The sequence below is a fragment of the Salvelinus fontinalis genome, chromosome 7 (assembly GCF_029448725.1).
Source record: "Salvelinus fontinalis isolate EN_2023a chromosome 7, ASM2944872v1, whole genome shotgun sequence".
Taxonomy (NCBI): Eukaryota; Metazoa; Chordata; class Actinopteri; order Salmoniformes; family Salmonidae; genus Salvelinus; species Salvelinus fontinalis.
Window position 1 is genome coordinate 7,710,724 of NC_074671.1, and position 24,637 is coordinate 7,735,360.

Here is a 24,637-nt window from a genome sequence, read left to right on the forward strand (position 1 = left end):
AGTCCGCTAAAACAGTTCATTTTAGTTAAACAATTCTAATCCCACATGCGGATAAATTTACCTGTGAGAGGGGTCGCCCTGGTTGTATTTCCAATTCGTTGTATTTGTACGTTTACATTCAGTAGGCTACCTAATACCAATCTGTGAATTCATTTGATCATTGGAAGAAAAGGAAAAATGCCTACTGCGTAAACACTGCAATACAGGTTGGATGGATTTGAGCCCCTAATCTTAATTTAAGGTGATGATTGAATTTTTCTTCCCCAACAGAATACCGCAATAAATGTGAGTCCACATGTCAAAGATTGTTTTGCGCTCCGTGGGCGACTCGAACTGATACCGCAAGTGGCAATAGATGTAAGTACGTTTACATGAACACTAATAAAACAAAATATTATTAAATATTAAACTGATTTATGGCAGTAGGCAGCGTATGGAAATGGTCATTTAAACACCTTATCTTTAATCGGTGTAAGGTCAAAAATCGAAATAAGCATATGCTGATTAAATCACCTGGTTTTCTGAGCAATTTTTCTAATTATTAGGATATGTAAAGAAACTCGGGCCCGCACGTGTTGCCCTAGCACTACACAGCTCAATCAACGCTTGATAATGAGTTGGTTATTTGAATCAGCTGTGTAATGCGGCACGATTTGGTTTTTGCCTAAACGCTACTACACAGCTGATTTTAGATTTCAAAAACAATAATCTGAATAGCCAATAACTGACGATATAATGGGCTCCTAACTTTGAACAATTCACACAGTACCTCATTTAACCTGTTGGGGATGGGGGCGCTGTTTAGACTATTTATGCTAATGTGGCTAATTTTTTAAACGGCTTCCCACAAAATCCTTGATCGTACAATATGCATATTATTATTATTATTGGATGGAAAACAGTCTATAGTTTCTATAGGAGTTGAAATTTTGTCTCTAAGTGGAACAGAGCCCATTCTACAGCAATTTCCCTGACATGGAGTCAGATTTGAGAAATGTTGGCCACTTTTCTGAAGTCAGTTAAAAGGGCACTGTCGTTGCTATGACTATACGGACACTTCTTACGTCTTCCCCTGGATGCCTTTACGTGATGACGATTCCAACGGGCTCGATTGCGCGTTCACAGGCCCTACAAATGAAAAAACTCTGAAGCTAGTCATTCTTTGGGAGCTGCGTAACGCGCGTGGAAGACACCGACCCTCTCCTGTTCCAAGCGTTAGTTTAGCCTGTTATATTTCTCCGGTCATCTTTTCACTCGTTATAGGAGTTACAAACATCACAAAGTAGTTAATTTAAAGCGTTTTATAGCAATTTATATCCGTTTAGTGCGATTTTGGGACATTTATTTTTGCAACGATGTGAAAAGTTGGGCACGCTTTTCAGTTCATCCCGAACGTAGTTGACATTTCCACATGGCAAGAGGACAGCTTTCCACCAAAAGACGATTTCTCCCAAGAAAGGATCCTTTGCCCAAGATACTGATGGAAGAACAGCTCAAGGTAGGACATTTTTATTATGATAAATCGTGTTTCTGTCGAAACATTTTAGTGGCTTAGGACGCCATGTTTTTTGACGTAGCTTCGCTTGGCGCAAACTGTATTGAAAAGTAAGGATAAATTAAAAAATGTAATAACGCAATTGTATTAAGAATTAAATTGTCTATCAATCCCTGTCCACCCTATATTTTTTAGTCACGTTTATGAGTATTTATGTATAAGAGTAGATCACTGTCTAAGTGGCGCAAGGACAAATTCTGACCAGCTGAGTTACATTTCACATTGTCTAACCATGATTTTGGTGGCTAAATATAAACATTTTCGATCAAACTGTATATGCATGTTGTAATGTGATGTTACAGGAGTGTCATCGGAAGAATTCTGAGAAGGTTAGTGAAAAAATTAATATCTTTTGGCGATGTTGACTTTTATCGCTCACTTTGGCTAGAATCAATGCTGGGCTGCTAATTGCTATGTGCTAAGCTAATATAACGATTTATTGTGTTTTCGCTGTAAGACACTTAGAAAATCTGAAATATTGTCTGTATTCACAGGATCTGTGTCTTTCGATTCGTGTATGCTGTGTATTTTTACGAAATGTTTGATGATTAGTAGTTAGGTAAACACGTTGCTCATTGTAATTATTCTAGTCCATTTGTGATGGTGGGTGCAATTGTAAACTATGCCATATACCTGAAATATGCACTTTTTTCTAACAAAACCTATCCCATACCATAAATATGTTATCAGACTGTCATCTAATGAGTTTTTTTGTTGGTTAGGGGCTATAAATATCTTAGTTTAGCCGAATTGGTGATGGCTACTGGTGTTGGTGGACAAATAAAAGATGGTGGATTATGCTAATGTGTTTTTAGGTAATAGATGTACATCTTTACATATTGTGTCTTCCCTGTAAAACATTTTAAAAATCGGAAATGTTGACTGGATTCATAAGATCTGTGTCTTTCATTAGCTGTATTGGACTTTAATGTGTGAAAGTTAAATATTTTAAAAAAATATTTTTTTTGAATTTCGCGGCACTGGTTTTTCAGTGGGGGGGGGGGGGGGGGGTGCCGCTAGCGCCACGCTGATCCTAGACAGGTTAACCCTTTCAGGTTCAAATATCTATTAACCTTTCACGAGTACCTACCCCGGGTCCGGGAGCACCCCCCACCCCCCCCCCCACACGTCTGTTAACCCTTTCAGGTTCAAATATCTATTAACCTTTCACGAGTACCTACCCCGGGTCCGGGAGCACCCCCCACCCCCCCCCCAAATATCTATTAACCTTTCACCAGTACCTACCCCGGGTCCGGGAGCACCCCCCCCCCCCCCCCCCCCCCACACCTCTGTTAACCCGATCAGGTTCAAATATCTATTAACCTTTCACGAGTACCTACCCCGGGTCCGGGAGCACCCCCCACCCCCCCCCCCCCAAATATCTATTAATACCTACATGGCTTGGCAGCGAGATACCAAGGGGTCTAACCTCAGACACTAATACATAACTACCAAGGGTCTAGCTACAGACACTAAATACATAAATACCAAGGGTCTAGCTACAGACAGTAATACATAAATACCAAGGGTCTAGCTACAGACACTAATACATAAATACCAAGGTGTCTAGCTACAGACACTAATACATAAATACCAAGGGTCTAGCTACAGACACTAATACATAAATACCAAGGGTCTAGCTACAGACACTAAATACATAAATACCAAGGGTCTAGCTACAGACACTAATACATAAATACCAAGGGTCTAGCTACAGACACTAAATACATAAATACCAAGGGTCTAGCTACAGACACTAAATACATAAATACCAAGGGTCTAGCTACAGACACTAATACATAAATACCAAGGGTCTAGCTACAGACACTAAATACATAAATACCAAGGGTCTAGCTACAGACACTAAATACATAAATACCAAGGGTCTAGCTACAGACACTAATACATAAATACCAAGAGTCTAGCTACAGACACTAATACATAAATACCAAGAAAATACCTGCTGTGGTTACTTTTAGAGATGACAGTGTTTGATTGTAATTTCACCCTCATTTTTCTCTCCTCTCTTTCCCACCTTTCCTTCCCCCTATCATCTCTCTCTTTCCCACCTTTCCTCTTCCCCTATCATCTCTCTCTCTTTCCCACCTTTCCTCTTCCCCTATCATCTCTCTCTCTTTCCCACCTTTCCTCTTCCCCTATCATCTCTCTCTCTTTCCCACCTTTCCTCTTCCCCTATCATCTCTCTCTCTTTCCCACCTTTCCTTCCCCCTATCATCTCTCTCTCTTTCCCACCTTTCCTTCCCCCTATCATCTCTCTCTCTTTCCCACCTTTCCCCTTCCCCTATCATCTCTCTCTTTCCCACCTTTCCTCTTCCCCTATCATCTCTCTCTCTTTCCCACCTTTCGTCTTCCCCTATCATCTCTCTCTCTTTCCCACCTTTCCTTCCCCCTATCATCTTTCTCACCTTTCCCCTTCCCCTATCATCTCTCGCTTTCTCACCTTTCCCCTTCCCCTATCATCTCTCGCTTTCTCACCTTTCCCCTTCCCCTATCATCTCTCTCTCTTTCCCACCTTTCCTCTTCCCCTATCATCTCTCTCTCTTTCCCACCTTTCCTCTTCCCCTATCATCTCTCTCTCTTTCCCACCTTTCATTTCCCCTATCATCTCTCTCTCTTTCCCACCTTTCCTCTTCCCCTATCATCTCTCTCTCTTTCCCACCTTTCCTCTTCCCCTATCATCTCTCTCTCTTTCCCACCTTTAATTTCCCCTATCATCTCTCTCTCTTTCCCACCTTTCCCCTTCCCCTATCATCTCTCTCTTTCCCACCTTTCCTCTTCCCCTATCATCTCTCTTTCCCACCTTTCCTTCCCCCTATCATCTCTCTCTCTTTCTCACCTTTCCCCTTCCCCTATCATCTCTCTCTCTTTCTCACCTTTCCCCTTCCCCTATCATCTCTCTCTCTCTTTCTCACCTTTCCCCTTCCCCTTTAATCTCTCTCTCTTTCCCACCTTTCCTCTTCCCCTATCATCTCTCTCTCTTTCCCACCTTTCATTTCCCCTATCATCTCTCTCTCTTTCCCACCTTTCATTTCCCCTATCATCTCTCTCTTTCCCACCTTTCCTCTTCCCCTATCATCTCTCTCTCTTTCCCACCTTTCCTCTTCCCCTATCATCTCTCTCTCTTTCCCACCTTTCCTCTTCCCCTATCATCTCTCTCTTTCCCACCTTTAATTTCCCCTATCATCTCTCTCTCTTTCCCACCTTTCCTCTTCCCCTATCATCTCTCTCTTTCCCACCTTTAATTTCCCCTATCATCTCTCTCTCTTTCCCACCTTTCCTCTTCCCCTATCATCTCTCTCTCTTTCCCACCTTTCCTCTTCCCCTATCATCTCTCTCTCTTTCCCACCTTTCCTCTTCCCCTATCATCTCTCTCTCTTTCCCACCTTTCCTCTTCCCCTATCATCTCTCTCTCTTTCCCACCTTTCCTCTTCCCCTATCATCTCTCTCTCTTTCCCACCTTTCCTCTTCCCCTATCATCTCTCTCTCTTTCCCACCTTTCCTCTTCCCCTATCATCTCTCTCTCTTTCCCACCTTTCCTCTTCCCCTATCATCTCTCTCTCTTTCCCACCTTTCCTCTTCCCCTATCATCTCTCTCTCTTTCCCACCTTTCCTTCCCCCTATCATCTCTCTCTCTTTCCCACCTTTCCTTCCCCCTATCATCTCTCTCTCTTTCCCACCTTTCCCCTTCCCCTATCATCTCTCTCTCTTTCCCACCTTTCCCCTTCCCCTATCATCTCTCTCTCTTTCCCACCTTTCCTCTTCCCCTATCATCTCTCTCTCTTTCCCACCTTTCATTTCCCCTATCATCTCTCTCTCTTTCTCACCTTTCATTTCCCCTATCATCTCTCTCTCTTTCCCACCTTTCCTCTTCCCCTATCATCTCTCTCTTTCCCACCTTTCATTTCCCCTATCATCTCTCTCTTTCCCACCTTTCCTCTTCCCCTATCATCTCTCTCTCTTTCCCACCTTTCCTCTTCCCCTATCATCTCTCTCTCTTTCCCACCTTTAATTTCCCCTATCATCTCTCTCTCTTTCCCACCTTTAATTTCCCCTATCATCTCTCTCTTTCCCACCTTTAATTTCCCCTATCATCTCTCTCTTTCCCACCTTTAATTTCCCCTATCATCTCTCTCTCTTTCCCACCTTTAATTTCCCCTATCATCTCTCTCTCTTTCCCACCTTTCCTCTTCCCCTATCATCTCTCTCTCTTTCCCACCTTTCCTCTTCCCCTATCATCTCTCTCTCTTTCCCACCTTTCCTCTTCCCCTATCATCTCTCTCTCTTTCCCACCTTTCCTCTTCCCCTATCATCTCTCTCTCTTTCCCACCTTTCCTCTTCCCCTATCATCTCTCTCTCTTTCCCACCTTTCCTCTTCCCCTATCATCTCTCTCTCTTTCCCACCTTTCCTCTTCCCCTATCATCTCTCTCTCTTTCCCACCTTTCCTCTTCCCCTATCATCTCTCTCTCTTTCCCACCTTTCCTCTTCCCCTATCATCTCTCTCTCTTTCCCACCTTTCCTCTTCCCCTATCATCTCTCTCTCTTTCCCACCTTTCCTCTTCCCCTATCATCTCTCTCTCTTTCCCACCTTTCCTCTTCCCCTATCATCTCTCTCTCTTTCCCACCTTTCCTCTTCCCCTATCATCTCTCTCTCTTTCCCACCTTTCCTCTTCCCCTATCATCTCTCTCTCTTTCCCACCTTTCCTCTTCCCCTATCATCTCTCTCTCTTTCCCACCTTTCCTCTTCCCCTATCATCTCTCTCTCTTTCCCACCTTTCCTCTTCCCCTATCATCTCTCTCTCTTTCCCACCTTTCCTTCCCCTATCATCTCTCTCTCTTTCCCACCTTTCCTTCCCCCTATCATCTCTCTCTCTTTCCCACCTTTCCTTCCCCCTATCATCTCTCTCTCTTTCTCACCTTTCCCCTTCCCCCTATCATCTCTCTCTCTTTCTCACCTTTCATTTCCCCTATCATCTCTCTCTCTTTCCCACCTTTCCTTCCCCCTATCATCTCTCTCTCTTTCTCACCTTTCCCCTTCCCCTATCATCTCTCTCTCTTTCTCACCTTTCCCCTTCCCCTTTAATCTCTCTCTCTCTTTCCCACCTTTCCTCTTCCCCTATCATCTCTCTCTCTTTCCCACCTTTCATTTCCCCTATCATCTCTCTCTCTTTCCCACCTTTCCCCTTCCCCCTATCATCTCTCTCTCTTTCCCACCTTTCCCCTTCCCCTATCATCTCTCTCTTTCCCACCTTTCATTTCCCCTATCATCTCTCTCTTTCCCACCTTTCCTCTTCCCCTATCATCTCTCTCTCTTTCCCACCTTTCCTCTTCCCCTATCATCTCTCTCTTTCCCACCTTTCCTCTTCCCCTATCATCTCTCTCTTTCCCACCTTTCCTCTTCCCCTATCATCTCTCTCTCTTTCCCACCTTTCCTCTTCCCCTATCATCTCTCTCTTTCCCACCTTTCCTCTTCCCCTATCATCTCTCTCTCTTTCCCACCTTTCCTCTTCCCCTATCATCTCTCTCTCTTTCTCACCTTTCCCCTTCCCCTTTAATCTCTCTCTCTCTTTCCCACCTTTCCTCTTCCCCTATCATCTCTCTCTCTTTCCCACCTTTCATTTCCCCTATCATCTCTCTCTCTTTCCCACCTTTCCCCTTCCCCCTATCATCTCTCTCTCTTTCCCACCTTTCCCCTTCCCCTATCATCTCTCTCTTTCCCACCTTTCATTTCCCCTATCATCTCTCTCTTTCCCACCTTTCCTCTTCCCCTATCATCTCTCTCTCTTTCCCACCTTTCCTCTTCCCCTATCATCTCTCTCTTTCCCACCTTTCCTCTTCCCCTATCATCTCTCTCTCTTTCCCACCTTTCCTCTTCCCCTATCATCTCTCTCTTTCCCACCTTTCCTCTTCCCCTATCATCTCTCTCTCTTTCCCACCTTTCCTCTTCCCCTATCATCTCTCTCTCTTTCCCACCTTTCCTCTTCCCCTATCATCTCTCTCTCTTTCCCACCTTTCCTCTTCCCCTATCATCTCTCTCTCTTTCCCACCTTTCCTCTTCCCCTATCATCTCTCTCTCTTTCCCACCTTTCCTCTTCCCCTATCATCTCTCTCTCTTTCCCACCTTTCCTCTTCCCCTATCATCTCTCTCTCTTTCTCACCTTTCCTTCCCCCTATCATCTCTCTCTCTTTCTCACCTTTCCCCTTCCCCTATCATCTCTCTCTCTTTCCCACCTTTCCCCTTCCCCTATCATCTCTCTCTCTTTCTCACCTTTCCCCTTCCCCTATCATCTCTCTCTCTTTCCCACCTTTCCTCTTCCCCTATCATCTCTCTCTCTTTCCCACCTTTCCTCTTCCCCTATCATCTCTCTCTCTCTTTCCCACCTTTCCTTCCCCCTATCATCTCTCTCTCTTTCTCACCTTTCCCCTTCCCCTATCATCTCTCTCTCTCTTTCTCACCTTTCCCCTTCCCCTTTAATCTCTCTCTCTTTCCCACCTTTCCTCTTCCCCTATCATCTCTCTCTCTTTCTCACCTTTCCCCTTCCCCTATCATCTCTCTCTCTTTCTCACCTTTCCCCTTCCCCTATCATCTCTCTCTCTTTCCCACCTTTCATTTCCCCTATCATCTCTCTCTCTTCCCCACCTTTCCTCTTCCCCTATCATCTCTCTCTCTTCCCCACCTTTCCCCTTCCCCTATCATCTCTCTCTCTTTCTCACCTTTCCCCTTCCCCTATCATCTCTCTCTCTTTCCCACCTTTCATTTCCCCTATCATCTCTCTCTTTCCCACCTTTCCTCTTCCCCTATCATCTCTCTCTCTTTCCCACCTTTCATTTCCCCTATCATCTCTCTCTCTTTCCCACCTTTCATTTCCCCTATCATCTCTCTCTTTCCCACCTTTCCTCTTCCCCTATCATCTCTCTCTCTTTCCCACCTTTCATTTCCCCTATCATCTCTCTCTCTTTCCCACCTTTCCTCTTCCCCTATCATCTCTCTCTCTTTCCCACCTTTCATTTCCCCTATCATCTCTCTCTTTCCCACCTTTCCTCTTCCCCTATCATCTCTCTCTTTCCCACCTTTCATTTCCCCTATCATCTCTCTCTCTTTCCCACCTTTCCTCTTCCCCTATCATCTCTCTCTCTTTCCCACCTTTCCTCTTCCCCTATCATCTCTCTCTCTTTCCCACCTTTCATCTTTCCATTAATTTTCTCCTTCCTGTTTCCTCCTTCCTCTCTTTCTCTTCTCCTCCCCTAGCTTCATGCTGACATTGAACTGTTGCTTCCTATCTTGATGGAGCAGGTGAGGGGTACACTGTGTGTCTAGGTGGGTGAGGGGTCTATTGTGTGTCTGGGACGGTGAAGGGTCTACTGTGTATCTAGGTGGGTGAAGGGTCGACTGTGTGTCTAGGTGGGTGAAGGGTCTACTGTGTGTCTATGACGGTGAAGGGTCTACTGTGTGTCTATGACGGTGAAGGGTCTACTGTGTGTCTATGATGGTGACGGGTCTACTTTGTGTCTAGGTGGGTGAAGGGTCTACTGTGTGTCTATGATGGTGAAGGGTCTACTGTGTGTCTATGACGGTGAAGAGAATCATCCTAGAGAAGAAGCTCATGCTCAAAGAGACTCTGAAGGCAATGGGGTCACCAACGGGCACTTGGGGGTCACATGGTTCATAGACTACTTCCTCGTGATGGCTTCCAGCACCTCCATGTCCACTGGGATCCTCATGGTGAGGAGAGAGGAAGGGAGGGAGGGAAGGAAGGGAGGGAGGGAAGGAGAGAGGAAGAAAGGGAGGGAAGTGTGGGAGAGGTGGAGGTACACCTGGTTCATAGCTTCCTTGTGATGTTTGCCAGCACCGCCCTTCTCACTGGGATCATCATGGTCAGTCCTAGTTGGGCCCATGTTGTAAATTACCAAAATGACTAGTTGGTCAATGAGTACCCCTTTCCTGCAGTCAAATTATCAAATTGCCCTCTAGTGGCCTCATGGATGGAATGTTATTTTTTATTTACACCGAAAATCTGGTGTTTCTATGTCAAACAGTTTTGTTATTTTTCAGTCATCACCTTGTGATGTATATAAAGTGTAACATTGGGATGAAAACTCAAAATGGAATACATTTTAACTCTGTATCTGACACAGTACAGCTCTTCTGTTTGTAAGCCGTGTGTGTGAGGTGTAAACTTTTGTTTAAGACTACCAAGAAACACTCTGTGTGTCCCTGATTTAGCCCACTGAAGTAAAAGGTTGCGCAGCGGTCTAATGCACTGCAGAGGTGTCACTACAGTTCCTGGTTCAAATCCAGGCTGTATCACATCCGGCCATGATTGGGAGTCCCATAGGGCGGTGCGCAATTGGCCCAGCGTCGTCCGGGTTTGGCCGTCATTGTAAATAAAATAACAGTATTAACTGACTTGCCTAGTTAAATAAAGGTTAAATTAAAAACACATTTTTTTACACCTTGCTTTATAGAGCAGAACCATTTAGATAGCAGTTTGGAGTGTACTGTTGTGACCTCTAGTGGAAGATTAGGGGAATGAAATGTTCAACTTTTGCCACCATAAATTTGTAATAATAACTGATGTGATGTCACCCTGTATATTCTTGTTTGTGAATCAAGTAAATAAGGACTAACTCTAAACACTAACAAAACCAATGGATGCTTTATTCTGTCCAGGGTGGTAAGGTGTTGAACTACAGCAATTGTCTGATCCTGTTCCTCTTCCTGCTAACCTTCACCACGGCAACCATCATGCAGGGTTTCCCGCTGAGGAGACTGAAGTACCAGCTGACGAGCTGCCATTGCCAGGACCAACGAGAGAGACTAGGGAAGGGGAAAACAGAGGAGGAGGAAAAGGTACATTGAGAAAAAGAGGGTAAATAACTTTCTTCAGGCAGTCAAACATTCAAATCATCCACTTGACTTCTTTTCAGAAAATAACTGTCTCTCTCTCTCCCCCCTCCGTCTCTCTCCCCCCTCCGTCTCTCTCGCTCCCCCCTCCGTGTCTCTCTCTCTCTAATAATAAAAACTCACTCTCTCTCCTCTCTCTCTCTCCCCTGTGTCTCTATCTCTCTCTCTGAGTGTAGTGACTATTAATCAGACACCTCTAGATCAAGTGACTACTCTTATATAAAAACTCACCTTGTTTCTCTTGCTCAACTTTATTGTTGAAAGTCTAGCTAGTGAGCCATAGAATTTTGCTCATGAGATAATTATTAACCAGAAATGAATGGAAATATATTTTAATGTTCTTTAATGATTTACGTTTATTCACAAACACCTCTATGGACTTAAATAAATAGAGTTAAATAGAATTAAACTATACAATTAAATATAATTAAACTATAACCAATTCAGAAGGGGGAAATTTGCACCGTGAAGAGCATGAGGTTGAGTATCTGCTTATCCTTCCATTATTAACAGATACCCACTTCATTTCATGATAGTGGCAGCTATTATTATGCAGAGTAAATACAGCTGGAATTGAAACTATTGTATTCTGTCTCCTTAGCAAATTGACTCCAGCGTCACCCACATTCTTACACGTCTGCTGTGTATCCAGTGTCATTTCAAAGCTTAACAAGCGTACATTTTCGCTCTTCATTCTGTGAAGAACGTAAGGTGTTTATTCTCTGGTGAAACTGAGTCGTACCTGCTTTTCCAAACAGCTAGGCTGCCCACGACAGCTGAAACAGAGCAGTACCTCCTTCTCCAAACAGCTAGGCTGCCCACGACAGCAGTACCTCCTTCTCCAAACAGCTAGGCTGCCCACAACAGCTGAAACAGAGCAGTACCTCCTTCTCCTAACAGCTCGGCTGCCCACGACAATTGAAACAGAGCAGTACCTCCTTTTCCAAACAGCTAGGCTGCCCACGACAGCAGTACCTCCTTCTCCTAACAGCTAGGCTGCCCACGACAACTGAAACAGAGCAGTACCTCCTTTTCCAAACAGCTAGGCTGCCCACGACAGCAGTACCTCCTTCTCCTAACAGCTAGGCTGCCCACGACAACTGAAACAGAGCAGTACCTAGCCAACTGCTTTGCCCTAGTCTTTGTAAGGCCCGAGCAAAAGTGTTCTTCTTGTTTTTAGCTGATAGGAGGAGAACCCGTGACGAGGGTTGACGAGTTGTACGTTCCGAAATGCCGTTCTGCACACCACTGTTGTACTCCGCCGTTTTTTGTCTGTTTGTGTTCCGCCTGTTAGCTTACACGACTCTGGCCCTTCTCCTTCGACCTCTCTCGTCAACGAGCTGTTTTCACCCACAGGACTGACGCTGACTGGATGTGTTTTGTTTGTCGCACACCATTTCCGGTAAACTCTACACCCCTCAAACTCAACTCTGGACCTGGAAGCCAGTTCAACTGCATTGTTTCATTGTTCTCCTCTAATCAGGGACTGATTTAGACCTGGGACAATTCAGTATCAGGTAGAACAGAAAACCAGCGGGCTTCGGATCTCGTAGGGTTGAGTACTCCTGCCGTAAACACTGCCGTGTGTCAAAAGCCAAGGAGCCCGGACGTTTCTGAGGTCCTGGAACCGGTCAGCCTGGCACCGACGATCATACCACGCTCAAAGTCGCTTAGGTCACTCGTTTTGTCTACTCTAACGTTCAATCAAACAGTAACTGAATGCTTCGATGCCTGTCTGTCTGCTTTATATAGCAAGCCACGTGTCTCACTTGTCTGTAGGATCAAAATATTTGTGTGAACGGGGTTGTGTACCTAATACACTGGCCAAATGACTGTTAAAAGCATTTGTTGCTATTGAATTCCCATTTAAATGATGATGTGATTTTGTAAGCCTATATGTTCTGTTTAACCATTAAGCTTTCTTCTGTGCATACAATTTAGAAGTTTTATGCAAATGCCAGATAACTGTTTTGTTTGCAAATGAGAGATTATTGAATTGGCTGAGATAATAATTTCAAATAAATATTTTCTGTAACAATGATTAATTATTTTTGAAAGATGCACGACTCTTCTTTTAGATAAAAGACTTGTCTCTTTTAAATGATCACAATTATCTATTTCATTTGTACACTTTGTATACAAAACAAGTTTGTAGACAAATGAGTTTGTCTATAATTTGTACAGGATGCAACAGTACCCCTTTACATCTAGTAACACCTGAGAATTTGACAGATTGTAGTTCGTTTGAACGATAGATAAGTAATGCATAACTAAATTAGCCTCAACTTTCTCCCAACGTTAGAATCATCAGGTCGTTTTGCTACTTTCAAACGAATGCGGCTTCATTGTAGAGGTGGAAAATAAACAAATGTAAAACTTAGAACATCTGCTAAAGTTCCATTTCTATGCTTCTAGATCACCTCTCAGTTAACCAATTCCATTTTCCCTTTTCTACTTACTCTGTAAACCGAAAATAGCTCTGATACACTTCAGCCGTAACAAATGTTGTTCCAAGAGGACTTCCTAAACAGGTATATCGTAACAAGATACAAACTCTCTTTTCTTCTAGGAAATGCACAATAACTTATTACAAAATAACATGGTAGATTATATATACTGTAACTCCAATCGTATATTCATAATTTAATAATCTGGGATTATTTCCACCGTCTGAAGACGAAGAACGCCAACAGCATCTGATCCTTCAGTAGCTGCGTCTTAACAATCAATCATCCTGATCGGTAAAATATCATATAAATAACTTATCAATATAGCTGCGTCTTAACAGTCAATCAATCATCCTGATCGGTAAAATATATCATATAAATAACTTATCAATATAGCTGCGTCTTAACAGTCAATCAATCATCCTGATCGGTAAAATATATCATATATCTTATCAATATAGCTGTGTCTTAACAGTCAATCAGTCATCCTGATCGGTAAAATATATCATATAAATAACTTATCAATATAGCTGCGTCTTAACAGTCAATCAATCATCCTGATCAGTAAAATATATCATATATCTTATCAATATAGCTGCGTCTTAACAGTCAATCAATCATCCTGATCGGTAAAATATATCATATATCTTATCAATATAGCTGTGTCTTAACAGTCAATCAGTCATCCTGATCGGTAAAATATATCATATAAATAACTTATCAATATAGCTGCGTCTTAACAGTCAATCAATCATCCTGATCAGTAAAATATATCATATATCTTATCAATATAGCTGCGTCTTAACAGTCAATCATCCTGATCGGTAAAATATATCAAATAACTTATCAATATAGCTGCGTCTTAACAGTCAATCATCCTGATCGGTAAAATATATCAAATAACTTATCAATATAGCTGCGTCTCAAACATTGAATGAAACATAATCAATACACAATCCACAACAGTGATGACACAATCCTTTCTGTGAATTCTGTCCTTGATAGTTGTTGAAAAGATAACAGACCATTGCCATGACGCTAGAAGAAGAAGAAGAACAGCCAATGGGGTCTTCGTGCTTTGTGAGAAATACAGTAACCCATCGATCTACAACAGCGTTTCAGGCAGGTTGACGCCTCTAATACTCCTCAGTCAGAATGGTGAATGTTTGTCGTGTGGTCAGAGGAGGAGTGGGATAATTGGCATACGCAGGTGTGGGTAGTCCTTGAACTCCCTGGTGTAGGCTTTATGCTTCCCATTGGCCCACATGGTCATCTGGATCAAACCAAAGAAGGTGAACAAGGCCACTGTGGAGAGACAGGTCAATAACAGATTGTACCTTAGTGGCAGCACAGTGAAACACACACACACACACACACACACACGAGTAGTGGGAATATACATGCGTGAGTGAGTAAAATTGCCGAAGTATTCATTAAATATGGGAAATAAACCTGAAATTAGTAAACATTTTATAAAATAGGATCTAAATCGACTGACCTGGAAGACACTGGGTCATAACAGAGAAACTGGCCCAGGCTCCTACCTAAATGAAAGAAATATCGATAACCTGTAACACCATTGATCATTTCAGAAACCACAGCCATATAGTCACAACACGTCGTAGCCATAGAAACAGGATCTATTTATATGGTTTATAGCCTTCATCCTTACCTCGTAGGTGTAATTGGGGCAAGACACGAGGAAGAAGAGCCACGTGAATGGGTTCTTCGTCGGGCGAGGGAACATTCTGCACTTGGGCCCACCTTCTGCCTTGAGGTTATTGAGGGCCACGTGAATGGAGAAATTACCAGCCTCACAGAGCTGCACTCAAAACATAAAACACATATCCCGTTTAACACACGTCAAAGTCATCGGTAATAATTATTTCTCGTGTTCATCACCCTCATCGGGTGTTTTGTCAACCACTACGTACCACAAATATAGCCAGTGCGTAGTTCGCCTGCATGTCTCCATACGCTGTGGAGAGACATAAACCATTGGTTAGTTGGATGTTTGGTTGAGAGAAGCCATTTTGCTATTATTCAGATGTACCTACGTATATATAGAGTGGAGGAGGGACTGTAAGTCTTGTTGAGCCACTGAGTGGTCGGTCGGTCTGAGTGGTCGGTCGGTCTGAGTGGTCGGTCGGTCTGAGTGGTCGGTCGGTCTGAGTGGTCGGGCGGTCTGAGTGGTCGGTCGGTCTGAGTGGTCGGTCGGTCTGAGTGGTCGGTCGGTCTGAGCGGTCGGTCGGTCTGAGCGGTCGGTCGGTCTGAGCGGTCGGTCGGTCTGAGCGGTCGGTCGGTCGGTTCGAGTGGTCGGTCGGTCTGAGTGGTCGGTCTGAATGATAGAGGACTTACATGGAGGCGTGTACAGTGGATGGTTGATGTAGAAGGCCAACCATGCCGAGAAGGTCCAGTAATACACACAGTTCTGACAGAAAGAGAGGGAAACACCAGTAATACACACAGTTCTGACAGAAAGAGAGGGAAACACCAGTAATACACAGTTCTGACAGAGAGGGAAATACCAGTAAGCACACTATCAATTTGCTAGTGTTTCTAACCTTTATCTAACTAGGCAAGTCAGTTGAGACCAAATTTTTATTTACAATGACGGCCTACCCCTGACAAAACCTGGACGATGCTGGGCCAATTGTGCCCGCCCTATGGGACTCTCAATCACGGCCGTTTGTGATACAGCCTGGATTCAAACCAGGGTGTCTGTAGTGACGCCTCTAGCACTGAGATGCAGTGCCTTAGACCGCTGTGCCACTCGGGAGCCCAATATATTGTAAAAAAATATATTTCTAATGATATCTTGATGTTCTGCAGATAATACTGCAGTAGTAGCAGTGTATTATTGGATGTCATAAGGTGAATGCACCAATTTGTAAGTCGCTCTGGATAAGAGCGTCTGCTAAATGACTTAAATGTAAATGTAAATGTATTACAAACCTTTGATAGGACAAAGACAGAGAGTGACTATGTTTTGTATTGAGAATGTGAGGAGCAGTGGTTGTTATTGTCCATATACTGTAAATTATGACCCACATTTAAATTAGCACTGTAAAGTACACTAGTAATACTGTAAAATACATGGCTTCGAAGTAAAGTAGCCCAAGTGGAGCAGAGGAAGTCCGTACCCTGACTATAGTCCTGAGAGGCATGGTGCCATGGGAGAACCGGTGCACAAAGATAGTCTCAATCAATCTCTTGATGTAGTGGCAGGTGTGACAGGCACAGGCTAGTCTGAAGGAGAGCGAGACGAGAGAGAGGTGGGGAGAGAGAGAGGTGGGGAGAGAGAGAGGTGGGGAGAGAGAGAGGTGGGGAGAGAGAGAGGTGGGGAGAGAGAGAGGTGGGGAGAGAGAGAGGTGGGGAGAGAGAGAGGTGGGGGAGAGAGACAGGGGTGGGGGGAGAGAGGTGGGGGGAGAGAGAGCGAGAGAGGTGGGGGGAGAGAGAGAGCGATGTGGGGGGGAGAGAGAGCGAGAGATGTGGGGAGAGAGAGGTGTGGGGGGAGAGACAGGGGTGGGGGGAGAGACAGGGGTGGGGGGAGAGAGAGGTGTGGGGGGAGAGAGAGGTGTGGGGGGAGAGAGAGGTGTGGGGGAGAGAGAGAGGTGGGGGGAGAGAGAGAGGTGGGGGGAGAGAGAGAGAGTGGGGGGAGAGAGAGTGGGGGAGAGAGAAAGAGGTGTGGGGAGAGATAGAAACGAGAGGAAGAGAGAGATGTGGGGGGGAGAGAGAGAGAGAGGTGGGGGGAGAGAGAGAGAGGTGGGGGGAGAGAGAGAGGTGGGGGGAGAGAGAGAGAGAGAGAGGTGGGGGGAGAGAGAGAGAGAGAGAGAGTGGGGGGAGAGAGAGAGAGTGGGGGAAAGAGAGAGAGAGTGGGGGGGAGAGAGAGAGAGAGTGGGGGAGAGAGAGAGAGGTGTGGGGAGAGAGAGAGAAACGAGAGGAAGAGAGAAGGGGACATTGGATGGAGGCAAAGAAAGAGAGAGACAGATGAATGTTATATTGGATCTCATCTGAAGCCAATCAGTATGTTATTGGGTGTATTAGAGACTGACTTACGTGACCACTGAGTTGGAGCTGGAGGTGAAGGCATCCTGCTGTGAGTAGATATAGGGAACTCGGAAATAGAACAGGAGGTAAATAAACAGGGGGCCAATGTACTCCGCTAAAAACACCTGCCAACAGCGGAAGAGGGTGTGTAAGATGTCCAATGTATTCATTACACATGTCAAATTAACATGAAACCTGAACTTGATAGCTGAAAGAAGAGGCTCTTGTCAAATGTTAAAAGCCCATAAGAGTCCAAGGTGGGACTGCAGTTTGAATCTACAGTACTGTAGGAGACAGGCTCTTACCATTGTCCACCCGATCTGTGGACCCAGGTCCCTAAAATACATGGTTGCCGTGGTCCCAACTGGTAAGTTTTGTAATACATCGTCGTCCTTAAGTGATTTTCCTTCTGAGAAATATATATATATATTAAAAAAAAACAAGATGTGAAAATAAAATGCAGAGTTTGATTTTCCTGTTCAAACAGACCAAGGAATTCATCCTCCATGTAAAATGTCATAGATTATAAGAAGAAAAACTTCTTACATGGATTCTTTTCCTTGAACCAATCAATGTTCCCTATTCTCTTGTCCTAGAAGCTCAAGGTGACCTTACTCCTAACCTGTTTCTGTGGAGGAATAATTGAAAGTAATTCTAGTGTAAGCTCAACGGGATAGATAGTGACCCATCTAGGTTCAGCTAAATGAGATTGCCTTTCCGCTTCAAGTAACAAGCTATATTAAAGAGATTCTCCGCTACTTTTTGTTTTATTTTTAGCCAGTAGTTCTGAAAGTAGCACTCAATAGCCAAGAGTGGTCGCCGAAAAATGCATACTATGTCACATATGTGCAGATATGTGCACTACGACGCTGCTCTCTCTGTCGCTGCTGTGTGGGCCGTTGTGCCTAACGTTGCTCTCTCTGTCGCTGCTGTGTGGGCCGTTGTGCCTAACGTTGCTCTCTCTGTCGCTGCTGTGTGGGCCGTTGTGCCTAACGTTGCTCTCTCTGTCGCTGCTGTGTGGGCCGTTGTGCCTAACGTTGCTCTCTCTCTGTCGCTGCTGTGTGGGCCGCTGTGCCTAACGTTGCTCTCTCTGTCGCTGCTGTGTGGGCCGTTGTGCCTAACGTTGCTCTCTCTCTGTCGCTGCTGTGTGGGCCGTTGTGCCTAACGTTGCTCTCTGTCTGTCGCTGCTGTGTGGGCCGTTGTGCCTAACGTTGCTCTCTGTCTGTCGCTGCTGTGTGGGCCGTTGTGCCTAACGTTGCTCTCTCTCTGTCGCTGCTGTGTGGGCCGTTGTGCCTAACGTTGCTCTCTCTCTGTCGCTGCTGTGTGGGCCGTTGTGCCTAACGCTGCTCTCTCTCTGTCGCTGCTGTGTGGGCCGTTGTGCCTAACGTTGCTCTCTGTCTGTCGCTGCTGTGTGGGCCGTTGTGCCTAACGTTGCTCTCTCTCTGTCGCTGCTGTGTGGGCCGTTGTGCCTAACGCTGCTCTCTCTCTGTCGCTGCTGTGTGGGCCGTTGTGCCTAACGTTGCTCTCTCTCTGTCGCTGCTGTGTGGGCCGTTGTGCCTAACGTTGCTCTCTCTCTGTCGCTGCTGTGTGGGCCGTTGTGCCTAACGTTGCGCAGACCTCTTGCTAGTTGTCACTCAAATGCGGTGGCAGGTAGCCTAGCGGTTAAGAGCGTTGGGCCAGTAACCGAAAGGTGAAAAATCTGTCCATGTGTCCTTGAGTAAGGCACTTATCCCTTATTGCTTCTGTAGGTCTCTCTGGATAAGAGTGTCTGCTAAATGACTTACATGTAAAAGCTTATTGGCTAGAACTCGAATTGCTAAGGAGCATGTATGAACGACACATTGACGCATTCAGCCCAAAGCGGGAGGTTTCAAAAATACTTTTCCTTAGTTGCCAAAGTACTGGAGTATGTCTTTAAGAGTGTACATGCTGGGCCTCTCGAGTGGCGCAGCAGTGTTAGCCGTGCCACTAGATATTCTGAGTTTGAGTCCAGGCTCTGTCGCAGCTGGCCGCGACTGGGAGACCCATGGGGCGGCACACAATTGGCCCAGCATCGTCCGGGTTAGGGGAGGGTTTGGCCGGCAGGGATGTCCTTGTCCCATTGCGCACTAGCGACTCCTGTGGCGGGCCGGGGACAGTGCATGCTGACACGGTCGCCAGGTGTACGGTGTTTCCTCCGACACATTGGTGCGGCTGGATTCCGGGATAAGTGGGGAATGTGTCAAGAAGCAGTGCGGCTTGGTTGGGTTGTGTTTCGGAGGATGCATGGCTCTCGACCTTCGCCTCTCCAGAGTCCATACGGGAGTTACAGCGATGAGACAAGACTGTAACTACCAATTGGATACCATGAAATTGGGGAGAAAAAAAGGGGTAAAAAACGAACTGTGTACATTACAACCCAATCATCTCACATCACGTTGACAACAGAGAATATATTAGCTGTTTGGCTTGTGAACTTCGTACATTATATTGTCTTAAACATTGAAAGTATTCCAATGCAATCAAATGATTCAAAACAAATGAGGATGTAAAGTTGATTAAACTCAACACTCTAGCAAGTGGGGTGGCAGGTAGCCAGAGGTTAGAGCATTTGGCCAGTAACCACTGGTTCGAATACCTGTGTCGACAAGGTGAAACACGTGTCAATGTGCCCTTGATCAAGGCACTTATAGGGACATTTATTTATTTATTTATTATCCAGCACCACCCCAACATCAACACCTGTGAATGTTTCTAGAGGAAGAAAAGTGTTTCCAATGACATCATCGGTGTGCATCGTGTGATTTTAGCCAATTATGGGAAGGCATTGCTTATTAATTGGTGGATGATGTTAGAAAACATTTAATCTTCCTCTATGTTCTTTACTGCGTTAATGCTGGAGATGATGAATATGAAGTTGATCAAGAAAAATGATGCTCGTCGAACATCTCGTTCCAATATCATGGGCATTAATATGGAGTTGGTCCCCCCTTTTGCTGCTATAACAGCCTCCACTCTTCTGGGAAGGTATTAATATGGAGTTGGTCCCCCCCTTTTGCTGCTATAACAGCCTCCACTCTTCTGGGAAGGTATTAATATGGAGTTGGTCCCCCCCTTTTGCTGCTATAACAGCCTCCACTCTTCTGGGAAGGTATTAATATGGAGTTGGTCCCCCTCCCCTTTTGCTGCTATAACAGCCTCCACTCTTCTGGGAAGGTATTAATATGGAGTTGGTCCCCCCCTTTTGCTGCTATAACAGCCTCCACTCTTCTGGGAAGGTATTAATATGGAGTTGGTCCCCCCCTTTTGCTGCTATAACAGCCTCCACTCTTCTGGGAAGGTATTAATATGGAGTTGGTCCCCCCCTTTTGCTGCTATAACAGCCTCCACTCTTCTGGGAAGGTATTAATATGGAGTTGGTCCCCCCCTTTTGCTGCTATAACAGCCTCCACTCTTCTGGGAAGATATTAATATGGAGTTGGTCCCACCCTTTTGCTGCTCTAAACAGCCTCCACTCTTCTGGGAAGGCTTTCCACTAGATGTTGGAACATTTCAGTGGGGATTAGGCCTGGCTCGCAGTCGGCGTTCTAAATGATCCCAAAGGAGTTCGAATAGGGTTGAGGTCAGGGCTCTGTGGAGGCCAGTCAAGTTCTTCCACACCAAACTCGACAAACCATTTCTGTATGGACCTCGCTTTGTGCACTGGGGCATTTTCATGCTGAAACGGGAAAGAACCATCCCCAAACTGTTGCCACACAGTTGGGAGCACAGAATTGTCTAGAATGTCATTGTATGCTGTAGCGTTAAGATTTCCCTTCATTGGAACTAAGGGGCTCGAACCATGAAAAACAGCCCCAGACCATTTCCTCCTCCGCAAAAATGTACAGTTTGCTCTATGCATCGGGGCAGGTAGAGTTTTCCAGGCATCCGCCTAACCCAGTGAGGCCATTCTACTGCCAACGTTTGTCTATGGAGATTGCATGGCTGTGTGTTCGACTTTATACACCTGTCAGCAACGCGTGTGGCTGAAATATGTGACAATAAACATCAACAACAACAAAAAATCCACTTCAGCAACAGTTAGACTAACAGTATCCACTTCAGCAACAGTTAGACTAACAGTAGCAGTCTAACCACATGAATCACTTACTGGGGTCGAGTTTGAGGTCCTGTCTGGCTGGATACAACTGTTGATCTGACACACACACAACACACACACACACGCAGACACACACAACACACACACGCAGACACACACAACACACACGCAGACACACACAGACACACCACACACACAACACACGCAGACACACACACGCAGACACACACAACACACACACACGCAGACACACACAACACACATACGCAGACACACACAACACACAACACACACGCAGACACACACACACACACACACCACACACACACATACGCAGACACACACAACACACACACACACACACACAACACACACGCAGACACACACACACGCAGACACACACAACACACACACACACGCAGACACACACAACACACACACACGCAGACACACACAACACACATACGCAGACACACACAACACACATACGCAGACACACACAACACACACACACACACACACACACACACACACACACACACACACACACACACACACACACACACACACGCAGACGCACACACACAACACACGCAGACACACACAACACACGCAGACACAACACACACACACACACACACAGACACACAGACACACACACACAGAGAGTTTAGTTTCAGGCCTATAGCAGTAATTCCTCACAACGGAGTAGACTTCAGCTGTTGTCTCACTGCCTCCAACAGTTCCAGGATCTCTAGACGTGTGTGCTCGGGTCTGTGGCTGTTTGTGTGCTCGGGTCTGTGGCTGTTTGTGTGCTCGGGTCTGTGGCTGTTTGTGTGCTCGGGTCTGTGGCTGTTTGTGTGCTCGGGTCTGTGGCTGTTTGTGTGCTCGGGTCTGTGGCTGTTTGTGTGCTCGGTCTGTGGCTGTTTTTCATGGCTCCCTTGACGACACACACTGAACCGTTGTTTTATCTGATGTGATATTTTAGATTATGGCATTCATCAACCTAGCTCTCATTTATCATTTCATTGATCAAGTTGATCAACAAGTGTACAGCCGATATATTTTAATAGGTGATATGTGTTACCTTTTATGAAGTTATTGTTACTAGACGTTCTATCATGACCGGTTGATCAATTATAGGATAATTACTAATGACATATGAATACTTACATGACTTGTGAAAAAGTCTCTTGATTTCTCCTATTGTAACGTGGGGCTCCACCTGGAAATAAAGACCAAATACGTCAATACGCAAGAATATCGACTAGAGAAATTCAAGCTCAATCAGAATCATTTAACTTTGGAGTATCCATATTGTGATTGGGTTGGATGTACAATGCCTGTACCTTATCTAGAAAACACAGCTGTTGCCTGGTCCTGCCATCCAGAACCTCCACCTGTAGGAGAGAACACCTGGTTAGTTTCTGTGTTGTCTACGTTCTACATTTCAGTGTGATTTCTGTCAGATAGAGAGAGACACTACACTAGTGGTACATCGGTGTGATAATTTGTTGATAGCATTATGCCCTGTCCGCTGACTCATCATCACGACACATTCCCAGCCTCAGTCAGTCTCACTCTCAAGAAGAAGAACGTTTATCCCAGAATTCTCGGCGGCTTTTCTAAGCAATACACAACGTATTACCAGGCTTTTGTCCACTCTTAGTGTTAAATCATACCTTCATCATTGTCATGGACAGCCACGGAGGTTATCAACCTTACTATGCCCTCCAGCTGTCTTCCGACAGCACAAGATATGGATCGTCTCAGCCGATAGCCTCGAGTCTTAGCCTGTCTTAACCTACAGTACATTGTCACATGACCAAAAGAAATAAAAGCGGAGTGCAAAAAAAAATATAGAAAAAAGTTTATACTTCCTTTTAAGAAGGGTGACTTTTTTTTGCGAACAGCTTCAAGTCATAAAGGACGCGTCGGTCTAGGGGAGGTTGCAGTGAAGGCCGATCATTTTTCCCCCTCATCTTAATTAGCCTTTTATTCAGGTGTTGATTTACATCACAGAAGGAGCTGTCTTCGGCGGCTGCAATCTGCCCTGAGAAGCACTCGGTGGTCCGTCCGTAGTGTGGAGCTCAGCCGAGCTGGCGTATCTAAACGTCTCTAACTCTATAGTGTAAAATAACGCTCTAATGGATACGCTGAATGCACAGATAAAGAAAAGAACAGAGAGGGAGGGAGAAAGAGAGAGGCTAACGATGGATAATGGATAATGAGTGGATTCCTTCCTCACCACTGCTTGCCTGTGATATGTGGTGTTAGGATGTTGCTATTGCGTTCGAGAGGCTAGACCATAACCACCTGGTGTGGCGACACTTCTCTGAATCACAGGCGCATGTCAGGAGTTTTTTTCTGCCTACCCAAACTGCATTTTCAGGGGCGTTTGTTTGTCCTGCTGACTGTGTGGTAGGAGAGGAGCGTCAGGGGCGTTTGTTTGTCCTGCTGACTGTGTGGTAGGAGAGGAACGTCAGGGGCGTTTGTTTGTCCTGCTGACTGTGTGGTAGGAGAGGAGCGTCAGGGGCGTTTGTTTGTCCTGCTGACTGTGTGGTAGGAGAGGAACGTCAGGGGCGTTTGTTTGTCCTGCTGACTGTGTGGTAGGAGAGGAACGTCAGGGGCGTTTGTTTGTCCTGCTGACTGTGTGGTAGGAGAGGAACGTCAGGGGCGTTTGTTTGTCCTGCTGACTGTGTGGTAGGAGAGGAACGTCAGGGGCGTTTGTTTGTCCTGCTGACTGTGTGGTAGGAGAGGAACGTCAGGGGCGTTTGTTTGTCCTGCTGACTGTGTGGTAGGAGAGGAACGTCAGGGGCGTTTGTTTGTCCTGCTGACTGTGTGGTAGGAGAGGAGCGTCAGGGGCGTTTGTTTGTCCTGCTGACTGTGTGGTAGGAGAGGAACGTCAGGGGCGTTTGTTTGTCCTGCTGACTGTGTGGTAGGAGAGGAGCGTCAGGGGCGTTTGTTTTTCTTGCTGACTGTGTGGTAGGAGAGGAGCGTCAGGGGCGTTTGTTTGTCCTGCTGACTGTGTGGTAGGAGAGGAGCGTCAGGGGCGTTTGTTTGTCCTGCTGACTGTGTGGTAGGAGAGGAACGTCAGGGGCGTTTGTTTGTCCTGCTGACTGTGTGGTAGGAGAGGAGCGTCAGGGGCGTTTGTTTGTCCTGCTGACTGTGTGGTAGGAGAGGAACGTCAGGGGCGTTTGTTTGTCCTGCTGACTGTGTGGTAGGAGAGGAACGTCAGGGGCGTTTGTTTGTCCTGCTGACTGTGTGGTAGGAGAGGAACGTCAGGGGCGTTTGTTTGTCTTGCTGACTGTGTGGTAGGAGAGGAACGTCAGGGGCGTTTGTTTGTCCTGCTGACTGTGTGGTAGGAGAGGAACGTCAGGGGCGTTTGTTTGTCCTGCTGACTGTGTGGTAGGAGAGGAACGTCAGGGGCGTTTGTTTGTCCTGCTGACTGTGTGGTAGGAGAGGAACGTCAGGGGCGTTTGTTTGTCCTGCTGACTGTGTGGTAGGAGAGGAGCGTCAGGGGCGTTTGTTTGTCCTGCTGACTGTGTGGTAGGAGAGGAGCGTCAGGGGCGTTTGTTTGTCC

General features: G+C 45.6%; 2 protein-coding genes across 6 annotated transcripts; one reads left to right on the forward strand and one right to left on the reverse strand.

Moving 5' to 3' along the window:
- The first annotated feature begins 8,835 nt into the window (after positions 1-8,835).
- LOC129858957 (retinal-specific phospholipid-transporting ATPase ABCA4-like) lies at positions 8,836-10,634 on the forward strand. The gene is made up of 2 exons (XM_055928215.1): positions 8,836-9,297; positions 10,246-10,634. The coding sequence occupies exons 1-2, from the start codon at positions 9,115-9,117 to the stop codon at positions 10,432-10,434; spliced, it is 372 nt and encodes a 123-aa protein (XP_055784190.1). The 5' UTR covers positions 8,836-9,114; the 3' UTR covers positions 10,435-10,634.
- A 171-nt stretch (positions 10,635-10,805) lies between these two features.
- On the reverse strand, positions 10,806-23,620 carry LOC129858956 (very-long-chain enoyl-CoA reductase-like). 5 transcript variants are annotated; one of them, XR_008760110.1, is made up of 14 exons: positions 22,737-23,616; positions 22,404-22,454; positions 22,228-22,279; positions 21,106-21,150; positions 17,282-17,385; positions 16,986-17,101; positions 16,070-16,175; positions 15,285-15,357; positions 14,861-14,904; positions 14,599-14,748; positions 14,425-14,470; positions 11,546-14,231; positions 11,313-11,505; positions 10,806-11,272 (listed from the first exon to the last, which is right to left on the reverse strand). XR_008760110.1 is itself a non-coding variant. In XM_055928212.1 (12 exons), the coding sequence occupies exons 1-12, from the start codon at positions 22,749-22,751 to the stop codon at positions 14,104-14,106; spliced, it is 930 nt and encodes a 309-aa protein (XP_055784187.1). In that variant the 5' UTR covers positions 22,752-23,616; the 3' UTR covers positions 10,806-14,103. The 5 variants fall into 5 exon arrangements, 2 of the variants coding, with proteins under 2 accessions (XP_055784187.1, XP_055784188.1); XR_008760109.1 differs by having other exon boundaries at positions 10,806-11,505; XR_008760111.1 differs by having other exon boundaries at positions 10,806-11,414; positions 11,455-14,231.
- Between the last annotated feature and the right edge of the window lie 1,017 nt (positions 23,621-24,637).

What these genes read in the sequence shown, in the direction of transcription:
- LOC129858957 (XM_055928215.1), top strand. Translation starts at nt 9,115, where the DNA reads ATGATGGTGAAGGGTCTACTGTGTGTCTATGACGGTGAAGAGAATCAT. An exon ending in TGTCCACTGGGATCCTCATG is followed by an intron (nt 9,298 to 10,245) that starts GTGAGGAGAGAG and finishes TATTCTGTCCAG; the next exon opens with GGTGGTAAGGTGTTGAACTA.
- LOC129858956 (XM_055928212.1), bottom strand. An exon ending in AGCTGTGTTTTCTAGATAAG is followed by an intron (nt 22,280 to 22,403) that starts GTACAGGCATTG and finishes CTTTATTTCCAG; the next exon opens with GTGGAGCCCCACGTTACAAT. An exon ending in GAGACTTTTTCACAAGTCAT is followed by an intron (nt 21,151 to 22,227) that starts GTAAGTATTCAT and finishes TGTGTGTGTCAG; the next exon opens with ATCAACAGTTGTATCCAGCC.